Here is a 13,800-nt window from a genome sequence, read left to right as displayed (position 1 = left end):
TATCGTTATTATTATTATTATTTTCTCAGTGGCAACAACGACAAAAAAAATATAACTTGTAACATTTATTATTTATATATATCAATACTGTTGCTGTTATTAATATTATTTATTATATAAGAAAGATAATGATGGTGATAATGATAATAACAATAACGATCATCATAATCATAATAATTTGGTAATTTAATTTTTATATATTTTATTATCATCCTTATTATTTTTAATGACAGGAATAAGAATGAATGGTTAATTTTTATTTTTGTATTATATAATAATTAAATTATTATAAATTATATTGATTTTATTATAATTCAAAATAATAATCATAATGATAATGATAATGATGATGATAATGATAATGATAATGATAATGATAATGATAATTATGTTGACGTTTGTAATAGTTTTTTAATAATCTATGTGGTCAGTTCCATAGCAAGAACTGCAGTTCCTTTTTGCCTGTCGTATGCTCACCTCCACACTTTTCAGTGCCATAAACAGAATAGCGTCACTTGGCGCTTTTGAAAAGTGTGAAAGCGAAGGAGGGGGAGAGGAAAGAGGGTGGGACTGAGAGAAGAGAGAACGCGGAGGGGGTTGCTGCATCAATCCTACGAATAGCAGCAGCAGCAGGAGGCTGGACCGGGGATCTATTGTTCCTCGTCTTATTGCTGCCAAACCTGGTTCTCACTAAACGGCTTAAAGAGAAAGAGGGAAGAGAGAGAGAGAGAGACAGAGCGAAAGGGAGAGAGAGGAGAGGAGATCTCGGCACTGTTTGCCTGGGATTACTTCTTGGACATCACTGTTGTGGACAATAGCGCAGCAGAGCACACTCTCTCCATTTCCCCCCTCCACCTCGCGTCTTCTTCTTCTTCTTCTTCTTCTTCTTCTTCTTCTTCTTCTTCTTCTTCTTCTTCTTCTTCTTCTTCTTCTTCTTCTTCTTCTTTTTTTCCCTTTCCCCCTACCCTCCTCGGCATTGGCTATTGGAGTGAATGTTGTGCAGCAGCCATGGGGCTGGATGCCGGAGCCACGGGGACGCCGGGATTTTGGAAAGCGTCGCTGCTGTCCCTCTGGAGGTTATCGCTACTCTTTCTCTCGTTGTGGGAGCTTGATGCGCAGATCGCAATGGAGATAAAGCCCCTGTACGTCTGGCAGACAGGTACGAACCCCCGCCTCCACCGCCTTCCTTGGAGCCCAAAGTGTTTCATTTTTCTTTTTGGGTGGTGCCATCATCTGCTGCATGCACATGGTCAGATGGCCACGATACTACTAAGAAACGGTCCAGGAGGTGGGGAGGGGACAGGACGGGGGGTTTGTGGGCGGGGAATGGATTCCCCTGACCTTCTGGGACAGGAGCGCCGGAGGATCAATGCTCTCTTTCAGCATGGCCTCATCTGTTCACCTGATCAATACGCCGGAGGAGGCTAATCGATGGTTCCCATCCCAGCCGTGGAGTCATTGTCGTAGTGTTTTTTTGAAATGATCTGATTTGTATAGATTAATCCTCTGCTGAGCTCAACGTCTGCCTGGAATCCTCCAAAGTGTATGAGAAAATAGGTGAAATTAATTCCCGCCGCTTCTGAAGGAGCATGGTTGGAATTGATCAAATCAAATCAAATCAGCCCCCCCCTGACTGGAGCGGCTCGCTCGCACTACCGCATCAAAGATATGGAATATAGGTCAGGGCTCTCGGTAGAGAGTCCTCCTCCTTCGATATGTTGTCGTTGTTTACAATCTGCAGCTTTTCCCGCCGGTGTAAAGGAATGGAAATCCCGCTGTGCCGGGGAGGGGATTAAGGGTGAGAGACCCGAACAGATTGGCCAGGCAAAGTTAACCCAGATACGGTGCGGACATGTGTTCACATCCCATGCCTCTCCTCAGTGCCTCTGGACCGTCCTAACACCACCGTTTGCGTTTCCCTTCAAAATACTGTGACCAGTGGATGTCCTCCCTCATGAAAAAGTATGAAGCGTCCAATGCTTCCTTAGATGAGATGTGCTGGATTCCGCAGACTGTCTAGTTAGTAGCTCTCGGCTCAGATGTGAAAATGAGAGGTTTGCGGTTCGGCAAGGACCCTCCGGCTGCTTAACAGCTGGATCCTACTGGTGTAGAAACCACTGTTTATTGTTTGCGACCCTCAGTTGGCCATCAACTGGGGGCATGTTTGTGTTTGTTGTTTAAAACAACAAACGTGTAGCTGCTGTTTTTCTGCCAGTGGGTCCTTAGGTTCCCATTGGTGCAAGCAGGAACAAAACCATCCTGTAACCGTTGACAATACCTGCATATGCACGTTTTTTGCGGCGGTGCAGTGGAATCTGGAAGCGGGGTTTCATCTTTGGCGGGCAGTGAGGCGATGTCTTCACTCCCAGCAGATGGGCAGGTGTGGGGTAGATTTTCCCTCCCATTTCCAGCTGGTTCGCCAGGGTATCTATGTTTAGTCGCTAATGGATTAATTGATAAATTCTCATCTCCATCTATCTTAACTTCATCTCCTTTACTTAAAGTCTTGGAAGTGCTCTGAGCTGCTGGGTCACTAGAGGTCAAGGCTTTGGCGGGAGGCTCTTTGGTCTCCAAGGGGCAAAATTCATGTGTTCTGTTGGTGTCATATTTGTTAGCAATGGTAAGATGCCTGTTTTGGAACTTTGAGGTGGTCGGGGGTTGTCTCTGCAGAAGAAAGGATGGTTTCAATTTACGTCCCTTTTAAAGTGGTTGGTGTTTCCTTATCACAGCCAGAAGGTCCCTGGTTATGTATGAAGTCTTCATGTGTCTATGTGGTGTTCCTTAGGGTTCTCTAGGTTCCTCGCAAAGTCCAAACGAATGCAGGAGGTTCAATGGAGTCCCTGCATTGTCCAGATGTGTGAATGGGAAGTGTTGTATGCCGCCATGTGTGTTTCTGTGGTCCACGGTGAAGTCCACCACCAGATGACAAATGAATGACTAAAGGATTACTGCTATCCCTGGAACAGCTGGTGGTTCGGACAAAACAAAAGGTGTGGTGGACACATCTGCCACGAACTCCTCCACTTTTCGTTCTTCGTGCATCACTATTGGGTTTTTATTCTGACAATGCATCGCTTCCTTCACAGATCTCCCACCGCTAGATGAAGACCTTCATCTCTAAACAACTGACAATGAAATCTGACTGATCATTTGCATTTAATCCGATGTTTTAGTTGAAACTGTCATTGCTACTTCTTGCGCCGCTCAAAGCTAACCTCCAGCCATCATTGCTAGCAGTCAGGCTCTTTTGGCTAAACAACATGGTAGAAATGACCAATGCTAATCATCTGGGCAGATCCTCAGCTCCATAAAGGGCCAATGAATGGAAGTTGTTTACGCCAACATAAATCACACACTCTTGCACGCTGATATGCACAACAAAGTCTCCCTGTATTGTCCTCGTGTGGTCAGTGTTCGGGATCAGATGCTGAGTCCATGCGGCGCACAATGGACAGAAGAGGCTCTTCCTCTGGTCACATGGCTGCACTCTTTGTTCGCCCCCAAATGTTCTTCACCCCCCCACCGCCTCACACAATACCCCAGCCGTGCCCTCCCCGTCCGCCCCGAGCAACCTTACTGACGGTGCCGAGAGGAGGGGAGCAGCAAGGGCGCGGCGGTTGAGGGCAGGGGGTGAAATAAAGCGGACAAACTGTCACGTACTCAATTTAGCCACTTCCGACGCTACATTTTTTGAGCCACCATGGCTGAATGCGACTTCATTTAGCTTCTTAGCTGTGAGGGAGCGTAGCTTAACTCAACATCTGCAATCATCAGATGATTTTCTGCTAGGTGCCAGCGTGCTAAGGTCTGCCAGGACTTTTACTAATGATAGCAAAATCCATAGTGTCGGAGAAAATGCGGATAACACCTTTGGCGACGCCCGGTTGGGTGGAAAGCATCGCTTTGAGCTCTGTGATTTTCATGTCTGATAAAAATAGTGCAACTGTTAATGCATACACTGTCAAAAAAGGAGAATTAAAATTAGTTTATCACACCAGAAAAGTTGCTGCTATCAATGTGAACAAAGGGAAAAGGCCATATTTGCATACAGAGAGGGACTAAAGCTGTGTGAAATACTTCATAAAAATACATGTATGCACAGATTAACTAGGATGGGAATCCTGATCGGATTAATAGCAGGATATGTGAAACAGGAAGTCAATATCAGAGGCCTGTTCCATAACAGATTATCTAACCTGGCAGTAACTCCAATTGCTCTGCCCGCCTCGCTCGTTCCACAGACCTGATCAGACACACAAGGAGCCGATCAACAGCGATTGGGGCCGGCATAAAGCACCAAGCCTGGGGTTGTAGCCTTTAGTGCTGATAAGTCCAAAGGCCTTCACACCTGTCCTTTTTGACAATTCTGCTGGAGTAGACAAACCTGTCTGAGGAGGTCCTCGTGTGCTTTCACTGCTAGCTGAATGTGAACTCCACCCAATCCCGGCCGCTGAGTGAGTAGGTCCGTATTGATCCGTCTCTTCTTTCAGTACCTAGACGGCAACTCGATTTGGATTCGGTCTCATGATTCGGGGTTGGAATATAAATCAAGCTGTTTTCTAAACAAAAAAAATGTCCTCTCTGCGTACAAATCCAGTCGATCACAGGGTTATTTGTGGTTTCCATAGGTGTTAACCATAATCAGGAAATGCATTGCTTTATTATTCCTTTACTGGGAATTTTATTTGGGTCCCTTTCAGCTCGCTGACTTAAAAAAGTAGCTTTTATTACAGTTCCTAATTTATTTATAAATCAAGCCAGTACCATCAGAGGGGAGAGGACAACTTGTCCTCAAGGCTCTTGTTCCAACAACGAAACTGAGCTGAAATAAAATGAGGATTTTCTTTTTAACCTGAAATCTATAAATCAAATGTCTTGGCAAAGGTCTAAAGTGGTCTGTGCTCCCATTTCAGCTGCACTTCTGCTGAGATCTCACCTTGTTGCAGCTCAGCAGCGCCTCCAGGTGCAGATCCTGCTGATCTGCTGGCGAGCTTACGCTTTGCATTAAGGCATCCATCTCTGTGCGAAGAAGATGCTGGATCTGGGGAAAGCACTGAGATGCATCCCCGTGTGGAAATAGCTGCATGTTCTATAGCAGATAATCGAGGGGGGCTGTTGTTGATGTTTGCAGATGACACTAGAGGTTTGGAGCAGGTGGAGGAACATCTAGAAAGGAAGATAGATGCTTCTGTGTGTGCGACGGAGAGGGCTGAAGGGTCACACTGAGGTGACAGGTAGTAGAGATGGAGAAGGTGGAGGAGTTTAAGTACACAGGGTCACGAGTGATTGAGAGGGTGGAGGACAGCTGGTGACAGCCAGAATGAAAGGAGAGGTGGAGAATATTGAGGGGAGGGCAGCTGTGGTGTCTGGAGACACTGAGGAGAGGACAGTAAGCAGAGATGTAGATGTGAAGGTTCCTCTTGAATGGAGAGGGTCAGAGGGACAGTGGTGAACAACCATCCATGAGTGGAAACAGATCTTCAGGCTTCGTAGGTGAAGCCAACAATGTGGTCACATGACTGCTGACATTACGCAACGGCCAAAACGTCTGAGACGTAGATGCTGGCTCCAGGTGGAACGTAAACATCAGGGGTTGGGTTGCTTTTCCTTGTGCATGGCCGCTGGTGGTGAACATTCGATGACCAGGACACCTCCTAGCCATCGAATGTTCAGAAGGTTTGCAGCTGGAAGAATGACTGCTGCGACACGACTCCTGGATTCACGGAGGGCTGCATCCAGCTGTTAAATAATGTGTAATTGGTAGCCCCAGGTGCAAACACACACACACCTCAGTTTGCATGTGCAGTCTGCTGCCTCCAATAATCCCTGCTAACATGTTCTCCTCACATCAGCAGGTACAACAAAGCCGGTGTAGAAATTCAAACCAGCAGGATACACGACAATCATCTCACACACACACACACACACACACACACACACACACACACACACACACACACACACACACACACACACACACAGACACACACACACAGTTTTCCCGTTTCTCAGTCACAAATAATACCTTGCAGAGTGTGCCTTTGTGCCTTTGCTTATAAGTCAGGATCGCCTCATTACTCCTGGTGCCAGGCTTGACAGTGGGGGAGGTGTGCGCGCATGCGCCAGTGAACCTGATGAGGCTGAGTGATTGGATAGCTGGGGTCAGCCCCCCTGTCGGCAGAGTGTATGTTCTCTTTTTGCCTGCCAGGGTTCTCCAGCGACCCTTCGTGTGTGTGTGTGTGTGAATGGTTGCTCCGTGTGCAACCGGCAAAAAGGCTGAGTTGAATGTCAGGATTATCTCCAGGGACTATGTGGACAGGGGGAGAAGACCATGAAGGGTCAATTTTCATGATCTCAAACCTGTAGATCAGGTGTGTCAAACAAATTTTCACTGAGGACCACATCAGCATATTGGTTGCCCTCAAAGGGCCACGTATAACAGTATCAATGTAATGTTAAATAACTCTGAATTTATTACTCATTCAAATCCAAAATGTCTCACGCATTTGCATTGTATCTATGCATGTAACATTTTGGCTTAATTCTTGGACAATTTGTTTTTCTGGAAAGCTAAATTTAGCATACTTAGCTCTGTGTTAGGAGTCAAAATGCCAACTTGGATCGGACTCTTAGACAACTGACACTGCCTCATAACTCAAAAGACATACTGCTTTTTCTCCTAGAAGCACAAACATGTATTTGTCTTCCAATCTTTCTTCAAACAGCCTTCCATGTGTATCAATTTCTCTGTTCAACTTGTTGAAAATTGCAATGATGTGTATTTGCTGCAATGAAATAGTTATGGTCAGTGATGGTTAGTTAATGGTCAATACATGTTTGACTTATCTATTTTAAGACAATCAGACCTCTTAAAGATGTTCTTGTGGGCCACATAAAATGATGTGGCGGGCCACAAGTTTGACATGTGCTGTAGATGGTTTTGAACGTGCATGGCCCACCGGTCTAGCTAACCTTCAGGCCCCAGTAGGCATCTGTAATCTCCTCTTGCAGGTGGCCTGCAGACCAGCTGTTCGTAGAAGCCGATGCTCTGAAGCTCCGTGGAGGTACGGCCGCCGTGCAGGTGGTTGCCATGTTGGTTTTTAAACTGTGGATGGTGATCGCTTTTAAGGTTGTGCACGTATGCATCACCATGGCAACGAGCAGCAGGGGGCTTCTGCCCCCTAATGTTCTCCATCTTGATGCTACCAGAGAGTTTAGTGAACGTGCCACCATCTTGGTTCCACGCCCTGCTCATTAAACATTAGATGAGCCAAGATGGAGACGGGATCAGTGGTGTGATCGATCCACCCAAAGCTAAGGGCAGAGGCTGGATTCTCCCCCGTGCGGCTCCGTCAGCTCTGGCAAACGTGCCGGAGGATTGGCCTAAGAAGCATTAAGGGCTTTTCATCAACCTATTTCTTCCTCTTCATGTCAGCTCCCATTAGTGCAGCTTTCACCTGCCAGGACGACCCAAGTTTCCCGGGAAACATGTCACCGTGTGGCCTTCTAAGATGATCCTTATCCACACTTTGCTCTTACTGTTTCTTTTGGAATCACCCGACTGATCTGATGGGGCATCCTAGGGTGGAGTTGTTAGATCTTCTCTCCAGGTGAACACCAACGCCTTCCGAGCCCGCCTCAAGATTCTACTTTTGACACTTACATCCGCAAATAATTCAAAAAGTAACAGACAAAATCGAGAGGCGGGGCTCATCCTGGACCGCACCATCACAGCGACACATCCAACTATTCACATGTCTGGACAGCTCAGCGTATCCAATGAACCTCCTGCATGTGGGAGGATCCCTGAGGAACCTTGTGTAGACACGTGGAGACTCCACAAAGAAACTCCCCCTGTTGGAATCGAACCAGCAACTGTCTGTGAGGAGGAAGCTCTAGCCACTCATGTATAATTAATTTCAAATACAGTTTGTATCTTCATCAGAAGATAAAATCGGGCTCATTTGCTCCACAGATGGTCTCCCTCTGGTCCAAACCAACACATGACCGCAAACACAATTCTAGCAGCACCTCCGCCATCAGTGTGAACGTTCAGAACGTCTCGGTTGGTGACCATGAATGCTGGTAAAATGAAAGGGCGAGTCAGAGTTACGTGAGCCTTCACACTTGCTGCATCTATAGCTGTAATGTTGTTGGGGCTAATGGGGCAAATCCTCCAAGACTCCATAAGAGGCTAAAGGAGCTCAGCTCGATGATATGTCTTTAATGCACACACATACACACCAGGTGTTATAGTATCAAGAACTAGCTTTTGCTCCTCCCCGGGCCATTTCTACATTTTTGGACTCAAAACCTTTCCTTTTTTTTCCCTCTCAAATACTAAATGAACTTCTGGAGGGTTTCTTCTGCTCACTGTCTTAAGAATCACAATAAGCTTTATTTAGCCCGAGGTGCAATTGGGGTAACAGCATCAAATTATAAAAATAAAGTATAATTAATTACTGCACAGAATTGTGCACATTGTTCTATTGGCAGAGACTAGGTAAAAAAAACTGGTTCAAGCAGTTTTTTTGGAGAAAAGTGTCAGGGGTACTATGAGATAGAAGACTGTCAGCCAGAATGAAAGGAAAGATAGGGGAGACAGTGGTAAGACCAGCGATGGTGTATGGTCTACAAACTGTAACAATGACGAAAAGGCAGGAGGCAGAGCTGGAGATCACCAAGATGAGGATGTTGAGGTCCTCTTTGGGACTGACCAGGATGGATAAGACCAGGAATGAATCCATCAGAGGAACAGCACGTTAGATGTTTTGGAGACAAAAATGGTTCGGTCATGTACAGAGAAGGATAGTGAATATATTAGTCGACGGATGCCGGAATTGGAAGTCTAGAGGAAAACCAAAGAGAAGATTTATGGACGTAGTGAGAGAGGATATGAAGTTAGTGGATGTGAGAAAGGAGGATACAGAGATTTGGGTTAGATCAGTGGTTCTTAACCTTGTTGGAGGTACTGAACCCCACCTGTTTTACATACGCATTCACCGAACCCTTCTTTATTGGATCGAGTATCGTTTCGTTGATGGGTACAAAGAACGGGCAGAGTAGCCTTTTCATCGAATCTGGCTCCCTTCACCTTGAATTCAGCAAGCGCTATGTTCTTGTAGTTCCCATCTCCATGCAGCTGAAGGAAGCCTTCCCTTAGTTTTGCTGGTGCTGGACTAGAACTGCTCATCTTGTCTTTGCAAATCATGCAGTTAGGACATCGATTCCAATCACGTTCCGTCATACATGTGAATCCGTATTGTATGTATTCTTCCGACCGCTTTCTTTTTTTGCCCGACATAATTAGTATGAAGGGATTAAAATATTAAGAAAGAAATCACATGACGTACCATCACGACAGTCATAAGTTACTACAACTGAGCGCGCCAAAATCCCTGCAGCACGGATAGGCCAAGCTATGTTGCGTGATCACCTGCAGCCAGTGATGTCATCACCAATGTGTGTCTTGACCTCCGCCGAACCCCTGAGACTGACTCACCGAACCCCTGGGGTTCGATCAAACCCAGGTTAAGAACCACTGGGTTAGATGGAGAAGGTGGATTCCCTGTGGAGACCCCTGAAGGGAAAAGCCAGAAGAAGAAGTATCATTGGTAAGAGGCTCTGCTCTTTATTTATAGGATATATATATCGTGAGAGGCGGGGTCAAGGGTTTTGCAGGGTTGCAGGAATTAAGGAGTTGGATGAAGGTTGCTTTTCTCCTCTGGGTTTTGCAGGTGGACCTGAGAGGAACCACTGGAAGGTTAGGTTTAAGGTCTGCGAGGATCTCTCTGGCTGTTTTTAGGATTAGACTGTCCTGGAAGCAGGAGAGAGGTATGTTAAAGGAGCAGACCAAGGTGTTGTGCTCCAGGCGGTTCCTGTGGTGTTGGGTGATGGAGTGGAACCAGTAGGTGAAGGAGAAAGTCCTCACGTTCACAGAGATAGAACGTGGTTAGGATTGGGCTGCTAACCTCAGCTTCCTGAACAGGTACTGTTGTTGGCGACATTACCTGATGATCTCATCAGTTTTAGAGGAGAACCTCAGGATCTTAAATAACTGAACTCCTTCACCGTTAAAGAGGTGCAGAAGGCCAGCAGAAATTGGATGCGTGAATGAGCGAGCTAATGCTTCTATGTTTCTACGTGACGAGCGGATGGAAGCCTCCTTTCTCACAAACCTTCTCCTTTGCTTCGTCTTCATCTCTGCTGCTCAACCAGCTGAGTGATGGCCTGTGCGTCTTATTTCTCTTCCTTGTAGTTTGGCCGTGCTCCAGACGCCATCCAGCTGCAACACGTTCCGCTTCATGAGGGAGAAGTGTCTTATCCTTGTTACATTCATTGCATTGGACTAATACATTATTCATCTGCGTGTGAGGAGCGCACACACACCCACACACACACACACACAAACACACACACACACACACGCACACAAACACACACCACACACACACTCACCGTGTGCATGTTGTAAACCGAGGTGACCCAGAGGATGCCCGGCCAATCAGAGCTCTGACAGCAAAAAAAGAGGATGAGTTTTGAACGGGTTGTATCTGGAACGGGCTGTTTCTTCCTCGTATGGAGGCAGATCTTCCACCGCAGTGTGAGCCACACGCATGTAATGAGGATCCAATGGCCGTTTGATTGGAGTTAAGAGACGCTAATAACTTAATGGGCATCGCAGAGATACACTTAAACACCAGCGTTATGACCAGGAGCAGCTCTCTGGAGAACCGGCTGATGTGGTGCTACACTTTCAGTAATACTCAGTAACACATTGCTGATGTCAAGGCTAATTAATTATTGTACGTTTTAATTTAATGTCTCTTACACATATATATATATTCCACAACCTCGCTACTTCACCCCATTCATTACCTCACTCATTCATTCACGTGTCATGCCATAACTGCTGGCTTGTTTACATTTGCAGGTCTCAGCCCACTCGCATCCTGCCTATTTTTATTTATTTATTTTGTTCTTGTCATTGCTACTGCCACTCTGTTTATGTTGTCTTTAGTTTTGGTTGTCTATTTTCATCCTTACTGCCTTTTTTTCCTTTCTGTTGCCCATTCTCATTCTTGATTTTGTTACCTGATGTTGTTCTCTCTTCTGTCTATTTGTTTTTGGATGTCTTTTGGTTTTTCTAAATGTCTCCTGATTTATATTCATATTTGTAAAACTTATAACTGTTACACTGCAGTGACAAACGAATTTCCCCGGTGAGGATCAATAAAAGTTTATCTTATCTTATATACTGTGTTTATTTATACATATTTTTATTTTAAAAAATTGTAATTGTGGAAATGTGTTTATTATTGCATTGTTTAATTTCCTGCAAGGAATGTCACCCCAATTCCTACAGATTTAGATTCCCTACTCCCTTCAGGCTTGAAGTTGATTTTTCATTTTGATTTGGAGGTCAGATAGTTTGTTGAGATTTTTTTTTGAGCGCATTCATTTTGCATAATTTTGCAAATTTCTTGCTGATTACTACGAATTTTCTTGCAACCCCCCCCCCCCCCCTCATTATTTGTAACTTGAGCCATTTTACATTGATTAACAAATACACCCATTAGCTATTTACATCCTCCATGTTGGCTACACCCTCGCTCTTCGGTTGGATCTCGCTGGTTTTCATGGTGTTGGAGGGAGCAAGCAATGGAGCATCGCCTCTCTGCTGATGTAAACACACTGGGCTGGATTATCATTGGTTAAATGTTGCTTTGGAAAAGTGTTGCTGGGGGCTGTTTGGGGATTTAAGGAGAAGAGCAGCGGCTTCACGGGCCGGAGAGTGAATCAAAGACAAATTGGCAGCCTATTCAGGAGACGCTGGCTGGGAGGATTTAACTCTGACTGGATGCCGTTCTAACCTGTTTTCCTGTTCCGCCTTCTCCTTCTCACTGTGTGTGTGTGGGACTTATACACAATCCAATGCTCTGCACGCTTGGATACAAATGCGCGCTAGCTCTATTCCTGTTTTAAAAACACACACCTTCACAAGCGTGTCCAGCCTTGTACAAGGAAAACCATCTTCCCAAAACAAAATGTCATGGCAGACATGTTCCACCCTTTCTGGTATCGCTGGTGGCGATGTGATGAGCCTTCTGCAAGGACAACCCAGTATGTGGGATCCCCTATGTGTGTGTGTTAATTCTATGCACAAAAGGCCAGTAGCTGCAGTGCATTGAGGTGAATGTTTGGGTAAACTTCTAATAAATATCTTTGGCTTTTGCTTGATTTCTTTTCAAATCCTGCAAATAGACATCTTCCTGAAGCTGATTTTTTGTTACTTTCATTTGTAATTTGAGTGAAAGTTGGGCTTTTCTAAAATGGAATCATGCAAACACATCCTGGACACTCTCAAGTTAAAACATTCAAGTGGAATATTTACCAGAGGAGGACAAAGATACAGGTGAGGTACTGAAGATGACACTATGTGTGTGTTCGTAGAAGGCAGCCTTACATTACAGTCATTTGGCAGACACTTTATCCAAAGGGCCTTACGGTGGAGATGCCAGGGATTGAATTCAATACCTCATATATGCGAAGCATGCGCTCTACCACCGAGCTACATACGACACAGTAGAAGGTTTGAGAGAGCAGGCTGATGCGGGCTTATTGTCTGATGGAAGGACCAAAGGATGGCTTCTCTTCTGGAGTGAAGATGTTTTCGATGAGGGCGCTGCGGTGGTTGGTATCCCTGCCTCTCAGCTAGGAGGTCCCTGCTTGGATTCCCACAGCAGGCCTTCCTGTGTGGAGTCTGCATGGGGTTCCTCAAGGTTCAGAAAATGGGAATAAGAAGGTGAAAATTGCATTGGCAGCTTCTCGCCCAATGGAAACATTTGAAGGAACACTTCAAGTTTTAGTTTTGTGAGAGGGTCTGGAGAGGTAGAGAAGTTTGTTCCGGAGGTTAAGCAAATGGATGGGAGCTGTGAGGAGCTCCAGCTGGAGTTGGAGGTGCATCAGAGATCGTCTCAGAGAATCTTGTCCTTTGCTGTGGTGATGTACAGGCAGGAATCTCTGTGGACTTTGATGATGTTTGCAGATGATGTGGGAGGGGGTGAGTGGAGGACCGTCTAAAGAGGTGGAGGAATGCTCTGGAAAGGCGAATGAAGATTAGCCACAGCAATATGTTTGGGAATGAGAGGGACTCATGTGGAACAGTCAAGGTACAGGGGGTGGAGATAAAGAAGCTGGAGGTCCAGAGCAATGGAGGGGTGGAGAAACAAGCAGGTTGTAACCAATGGAGATGGAGCGTCCATGGTGTTTGGATTGGAGACACTGAGAAGACAGGAGGCAGAGGTGACGATTTGGAGGTTCCTCTTTGGGAGTGAGGAGGATGGAGAGGATCAAGAAGGAGTTCATCAGAGGGGCAGCACGTGCAAGGTGTCCTTGAGGTAGAGTCACACTGAGATGGCTTGGACATGGACTGAAGAGGGCTGGAGAAGATCTGGGTGGAAGGATGCTAAGGTTGGAGGTCTAGATGAAGACCAAAGTGGAGGTTAGTTGGTCTGTGAGAAGATCTAAAAGAAGCTTGGATGGAGGCAGATGTTTGGCTGTGGAGACCCCAGAGGAGGAGGAGGAGGAGAAGAAGAAGAAGAAGAAGAAGAAGAAGAAGAAGAAGAAGAAGAAGATGAAGAAGAAGAAGAAGAAGAAGAACCACAGATGTATAAACTGTGAATATAAAACTGTTTTTAATGTGAACGAACAATCCATGTTCTGCTTTCTGCAGAAAAAAAACAAACATGTCATTGAAGATAAAAAAAAAACACCTTTCAGGCTGGCATCTTCTGAAAA

The 13,800-nt window shown here is 45.5% G+C and overlaps 1 protein-coding gene across 1 annotated transcript in view; it reads left to right on the top strand.

Annotated features, from left to right (window-relative positions):
- Positions 1–625: 625 nt before the first annotated feature.
- The window catches only part of thsd7aa (thrombospondin, type I, domain containing 7Aa), a 70,981-nt gene continuing 57,806 nt past the window's right edge, over positions 626–13,800 (top strand). Inside the window, exon 1 of the mRNA XM_086177832.1 lies at positions 626–1,159. Within this exon, the coding sequence (XP_086033958.1) occupies positions 1,009–1,159 (151 nt within the window). The 5' untranslated portion in view covers positions 626–1,008. The remainder of the gene's footprint in view (positions 1,160–13,800) is intronic.

This window comes from Fistularia commersonii, chromosome 30 (assembly GCF_037954325.1).
Source record: "Fistularia commersonii isolate RoL2024-O1a breed Wild chromosome 30, RoL_Fcom_v1.0, whole genome shotgun sequence".
Lineage (NCBI taxonomy): Eukaryota > Metazoa > Chordata > Actinopteri > Syngnathiformes > Fistulariidae > Fistularia > Fistularia commersonii.
Note: the sequence above shows the minus strand (reverse complement) of the source record. Positions and strands in the feature narration are given on the sequence as shown.